The 6,792-nt window shown below is 34.8% G+C and overlaps 1 protein-coding gene across 3 annotated transcripts in view; it reads right to left on the reverse strand.

The window, feature by feature from the left end:
- LOC116154271 (OX-2 membrane glycoprotein) overlaps positions 1–6,297 on the reverse strand; it is a 31,214-nt gene extending 24,917 nt beyond the window's left edge. For 2 of the 3 annotated variants that reach the window (XR_004138091.2, XM_064495466.1), the window contains exons 1-2: positions 6,109–6,297; positions 531–869 (exon numbers count right to left, since the gene is read on the reverse strand). Coding sequence is in view for 2 of the 3 variants with exons in the window: in XM_064495466.1 (XP_064351536.1) it covers positions 531–869; positions 6,109–6,202 (433 nt within the window). In the remaining variant the exon portion in view is untranslated. The remainder of the gene's footprint in view (positions 1–530; positions 870–6,108) is intronic. The other variant, XM_031455895.2, reaches the window with a different exon arrangement.
- Between the last annotated feature and the right edge of the window lie 495 nt (positions 6,298–6,792).

A 6,792-nucleotide genomic window follows, 5' to 3' on the forward strand; every position in this document is an offset into this window, starting at 1 on the left:
TCCTCCAGTTTGAGAGGGACAATTGGTATCTCTACTTCCATTCAGCCTTAAACTTAAATTATATAAACCCTTAATACTTTAAATTTATAGAAACATAATGAGGGAACAGTATGACACTATCACTATCCCTTCAATGGTCTGTTAATTTGAAGATTGGGAAATTCTTATTCTCTTAGCATCTTTTTTCCTCTTTCTCCTCTACTGTCTCTTTTTCTTCTCCTCTATTTTCCCAGTGAAAATCCTAATGCCATTCATGAGATTCATCCAGTGGACTAAAGGCAGTGCAGTGTAGTACCAAAAAGTCTGATAAGAAGTCTGAAAACCTAAAAGCTGTGTTAGGTCTTGCATTGTGTGGAAATAGGCAAAGCATGTGACCATCATTGGTTCCTGTTCTGTTCTTCTGTAAAATAAAGGACTTTGCCTGAATGAACTCTATTATTGTTGTTCCTTTTCTAAAATTCTTTCTCTGGATCTTAAACTTCAAAGACCACATCCCCATGATTTTGACTCCACATAAAAAGTTTATATACTTATAATGTTAAGGCAGATTTGTCCTCCATAGCGTCCATGTGGGAAAATATTAAATAAGCATTTGTAGCAGGCTTCATCTTCAAATGTCACTTCACGGATAGTTATGAATGAACAATTCAATTCAATGGCCTCACAGTGCAGCCGATCTATATATGGTGGAAGAATATTTTCTCCATATTTACTGCTATATGTGCCAATATTTTGTGGCAAAGAATCTTGAATCTTCTGCCAGGTAATTTGAACAACATCTGCTGGAGTTGTTAAATTGCAGAAAATTGTCACATTTTCTCCCAATACAGCTGTCTCATTATTTTTGTGCTTTATCCTCTGTGGATAATCTGAAAATAAAATCCAGTACAAATTAAGAGAAATGTATTTTCATACTACCCTAGACTTACCACATGATAGCACTTATCTCTCTGTTTCATAGTTATCTTTTTATTTGCCTCTCTTCCTCCATTAGAAAATAAATTCTTCTATCTTCTTCACCACTGATATGTAGTCTTTGAAAATGTTTCTGGTATATACTATCTAATCAATAAATATTTATTAAATACAAAAGTTGAAACATAAATTAAACAACATAAGACGAATAATGATAATTTTGATGAATTTCTGAAGGCTAACTGCGACCTAGCTAGAGGGTGATGAACTCCTCAGGGACCTAGTCTTAGGGAGAACCCCAGGTTTTATAGGTTTCACCAGCTGGAACTCCACCAGTTCTCATGATACAATGCCAAAAAAATCACCTCATAACTTTAGCAAGAGGAAGGGAATGTCACCATTTTAAAATAAGCCCAGCGCATGTTCCATAAAAAGACTTACTACCCAGGAAATAAGACTTTACCAGAGCCTTATCTCATGTGGATGGAAGGACAATGACCCCGCTCCAGTTTTCTTTAGCTTCCCTGTCTCATTTAAGTTGGGGAAGGAGGAAAAAAATAGGTAAAAAATTTTGAAGGTCATAGCCGAAGGACACAGGCCTACTAAAAGAGTGAGGTTTAACCGTAAGATTTTTCTTTATTGCACAGATTTTATTTTGAAAACAACCCAGAGCTTATTTCCAAAGTGATGTACTTTATAGTCTTTGTTTTACGATTTTTTTAAACTTTTAAATTAAATTAAATTAATTTTTTAACACCTTTATTATGATATGGCTCCTGTACAATAGCCTACATGTATTTCAGATGTACGTTTTGATGAATTTTGATGGTCTCTCTAACTGTAAGATTTTTAAAAACTTCTCCTCCTTCACTCTTTACCACCACATCAACAGGGCTCCAATATGATAGTGGATTACAGCTGAAATGGTTGCAAGTCTCAGGCTTTAATAAATAAGGAGTTCTTAGGGAAGTTCAAATCAACAGGGGAAGCAAAAACAAGGAACTACAAGAATTTGAAGCCTTTGACACCTAGACCTACAGAAGAGTCAACACAACCCAACTCCTAGCCAGATTAACATAAAACCCATGCTAAAGCTCTATTTACCTTAGTTCCTATTACCTGAGGTATCACATCTGGATATTAACAAAAAATTATAAGGCATGCTATGAGCCAAGAATAAAAATAGTCTGAAGAGACAAAGCAAGAATCCAAACCAGACTCAAACACAGTATTGTAAAGAAAAAAAGTTGCCTGACATTCCAGTTCTTTAAGGATCAAGCCATTAACCACTGCAGTCACCCACCAACAGTGCATCTGAGGGGAATTCAAGATGGAGAAAACAGGAAGCACTCTGTGCTCTGGATATATCAGCCCTGGATAGTTAAGACACATATCTAAAGAAAAATTTCAGTGACCCCAGGTTCTTGCATCTTCCTATATACAGAAAAGCACTAAAATCATTAACTTGAGAATGAAATACTTAGACATAAATCTAACAAAATACATACATGATCTGTATGAGGAAAACAACAAAACTTTGATGAATGAAGTCAAAGAAGAACTAAATTAATGAGAGATATTCCATATTCACAGATAGGACAACTCAATATTATCAGTTCTTCCCAAGTTGATCTGTCAATTAAATGCAACCCTAATCAAAATTCCAGCAAGTTATTTTATGGATATTGATAAACTGATTCTAAAGTTTATGTGAAGAAGCAAAAGACCCAGAATAACACAATACTGAAGGAGAAAAACAAAGTCAGGGGATTGGTGCTACCCAACTTCAAGAGTTAGTATAAAGCTGCAGTAATCAATACAGTGTGGTATTGTCCAAAGAACAGACAAATAGATCAATGGAACAGAAGCGAAAGTCCAGATATGGACCCACACAAACACAGTCAGCTGTTTTTTTGGCAAAGATGCAAAAGCAATTCAATGGAGGAAAAATCATCTTTTGAACAAATGATGCTGCTGGGGGAGCTGGATGTCTGATTACCTTCCTAGGGATGCCATGACAAACTACTACACACTTGGTAGCTTAAAACAATAGAAATGTATTTTTTTCACAGATCTAGAGGTCAGAAGCCCTAGATCAAGTTGTTAGTAGTGTTGATTCCTTCTCTCCAAGTTTCTTGTGGTTGCCAATAATCCTTGGAATTCCTTGATTTGTAGGTGCATCACTATAATACCTGCCTCCATCTTCACATGGTGTTCTATGCTGTGGCTCTATGTCCTTCCCTCTTTTTATAAGGATGCCATCATTGGATTCAGAGCCCACCCTAACGCAGGATGATTTCATTCTTAGATCCTTACCTTACTTTCATCTGCAACGACCTTATTTCTAAATTAGATCACATTCTGAAGTTCCAGATAGATACGAATTGGGAACAGGGTGTAGTGGACACTATTCAACCCCTGATAACATTCATATGCTAAAAACTTAATATAGACATCTAACTGAGTTTCACAAAAATTAACTCACAATGGATTTATAGACCAATAAAAATGCAAAACTATAAAACTTCTAGAAGAAAACATAGGAGGAAATCCAGCTAACCTTGGGTTTGATGATGAGTTATTAGATACATTACTAAAAGTATGACCCATGAAGGGAAAAAAATTCATGAGTTGGACTTCATTAAAGTTAAAATTTTTTGTCCTGTGAAAAACAATGTAAAGGGAATATAAAGATAAGCCATAGATTAGAAGAAAGTACTTGTAGAATACATATGTGACATAGGACTTTGTCTTAGTCCTTTCAGGCTGCTGTAACAAAATACCACAGACTGAGTGGCTAATGAACAACAGAGATGTACTTCTCACAGTTCTGGAGGCTGGAAGTCCAAGGTTAGGATGCCAGCATGACTGGGTGAGGGCTCTCTTACAGTCTGTACATTTCTCATTGTATCCTCACATGGACAGGCACTAAAAAGCTCTGTGGATCTGTTACAAGAGCAGTAATCCCATGTATCAGGGCTGTACCCTCATGCCCTAATCACCACCCAAAAGCCCCACCTACTAATACCATAACCTTTATGGGTTAGGATTTCAATATATGAATTGAGGGAGGAAGTGTAAACATTTAGACTATAGCAGACTTGTATTCAACATATACAAAAAATAGCAAAACAAACAACTTAATTTAAAAGTAGGCAAAAAATTCTGAACAGACACCTCATCAAAGAAAATATACAAATAGCGAATAAGCACATGAAAAAATACACAAAATCTCTTGTCATCTGGAAATTTCAAATTAAAACAATAATGAGATTTTACTACATACCTATTAAAATGGTTAAAAAAATTATAATACCAAATGTTGGTGAGGATATGGCCAAAAACAGAAATTCTCATTATTGCTGATAAAAATGTAAAATGGTATAGCTTTGCATGACAGTTTGGCAGTTTCTTACAAAATTAAACATACACTTAATGTATGATCCAGCAATTGTGTTCTTAGGTATTTACGCAACTTATTTTAAAACTTAGATCCACACAAAAATCTGCATAGATGTGTTTATAGCAGCCTTATTCATAATCACCAAAAATGAAGGCAGCCAAGATACTTTCAATAGGTGAATGAGTAAATGATCTACATTTATATAATAGAATATTTCTCACCTATAAAAAGAAATGAGCTACCAAACCACAAAAAGACATGGATAAACTTTAAATGCATATTACTAAGTGAAAGTGGTCAGTCTAGAAAGGTTATATACTGAATGAGTCTATGTCATTCTGTAAAAGATAAAACCACAGAGACAGTAAAAATACCAGTGGTGGCCAGGGATTCAGAGGTTGGGGGAAGGTTGAATGGGTGAGGCACAGGGGAGTTTTAGGGCAATGAAACTATTCTGTGTGAAGCCAGAGTGGTTGATAAGTGACATTATGCATTTGTCAAGATGAATTGAGCATTACAGCAGGTAAAGTGATCTTTAATGTATACAACTAAAAAAAAAACAATCATTTAGGAGACTGAGGATGCCAAGTAATAAAGACTGTAACCTGAAAATCTAAGTTTATTGCACATGTAACCTATATAGACATCAGAGTTGATAGGGTATACCCTGACTCACAGGGTATTGTGAATATCAAAAAAGAACATGTAGATGTAATGTCAGTTATATGGGTTATATAGTCCCTACCCTCAAGGAAAGATCCAATAATACATAAGGAAGTAAAAAAATAGCAATATAGAAGAGTTAACAAGCTATCACTATCTCCATAACAATTTCTATAATTGTGCTTACCACACAGTTTCATCATTACTTTTTCACATGCTTGTCTCCCTTACTAGATTCTGAGTTACTTGATGACACTACCAATCTTTCCCATTTTTGCATTTTATTTTATTTTTTTAAACATTTTTTATTGACCCATTTTTGCATTTTAGATGCAGAAGTAAATTAAGGAGAAGTAACATAATGGTTTCCTCTACCTCTCACACTTTTTGTCCTCAGCATATATCATCCCACATTCAAATTTTGATTGAACCGTCTAACTAAACTCAGATGATACTTCCCCCAGTAAAAAAAAAATTCTTAACTAGAAGCTACTATGAGTTTTTTTTCTCTATTGAATTTCTATAGAACATTAGTTATTGCCTTGACCATGAACCAAACTGGTTTTAGATGGATCTGAGTTAAATATATTAGATGGATTTGAGTTAAATTATTTTAAATGACTAGAAAATAACAAGACTTGAAATATTTACTAAATTTTTAACGTGTTTCAGGTGTACCTCAGTTTGTCATGATAAGTAAGCCCACAAAAAAAATCCCAACAGATTTGACAGCATAAAAATGAAAAATTTTTTGACCAAGAAAAGCCTCAAAACAAATAAAACCTAAAAGGCAAATGGGCTGCAAAGAATACTGCAAAACAAACTAACTTGCAAAGAGCTCATTTGCCTCCAGCAGGTTTCTGGCTCTCTAGTTTATGAGACTTGGGCTCACTTCAGAAGCAGGACTCATTACATTTCTTTCATTCTCTGTTTACAAAGTCACTATTTCAAATATGCTCAACTTCAACTGTTTGCTAATTGCCAACAACTCAGATACGTACGTGATTAACATGCAGACCCAAACATAATCCTCTATCTAACCTTATAGAAGTAAAAAGACTACAGTCTGGTATTTATTTGCCATTGATTTCCAGCCAATGCACTTGAGAGAAAAAATTAAAAGTTACCTGATCCTCTTACCCAGAGGGAAAGCATAAGGAGCTGGATAGCAGGATGGAGTGGGAAGCCCATGAAATTCGTTGATAAATTCTTCACTAGCATTGGGAGTTTCTCACTTTCTACCTGAAACTCTGGAACTCAGATGGAACTGTTGGGGTTTTCCTCCCAAACCTGTTACTCAATAACCATTACTCTGGTAATCTGTTAAAACTTGATTTTTATTTTTGGACTTCCTTGCTTGCCTAATCCCTGGTTATACCACACCCAAGGAACTATACTCAATTTCCTGTAATGAGCTGTAATAGAAAAGAAACTGGAAAAAAAAATATATGCATGTATATGTATAACTGAATTGCTTTGCTGTACACCTGAAACTAACATTATAAATTGACTATACTTTAATAAAAAATAAGAATAAAAGAAAAAAGAATCTTAGGTTTATGCCTAAAATCATAAACATATCTGCCCATTGTTCTGTAACTGTCCTGTGATTCATACACAGGGTTTGAAAACTTACCTGCTAACTTGTAAGAAAATTTAATTAGATCTCCTATTGAGAGTGTTACTAATGAGTCTTTGAAGTCCTGCTATTTATGTACATAATGTACATTAAACTAGTATATCCACAATGAGATCTAGTGAAGACTGCTCTCTGCAGAGGTATGCTAAGTTTCTAAAAATCATTCCCCTTG

The sequence above is a fragment of the Camelus dromedarius genome, chromosome 2 (genome assembly GCF_036321535.1).
Source record: "Camelus dromedarius isolate mCamDro1 chromosome 2, mCamDro1.pat, whole genome shotgun sequence".
Classification (NCBI taxonomy): Eukaryota; Metazoa; Chordata; class Mammalia; order Artiodactyla; family Camelidae; genus Camelus; species Camelus dromedarius.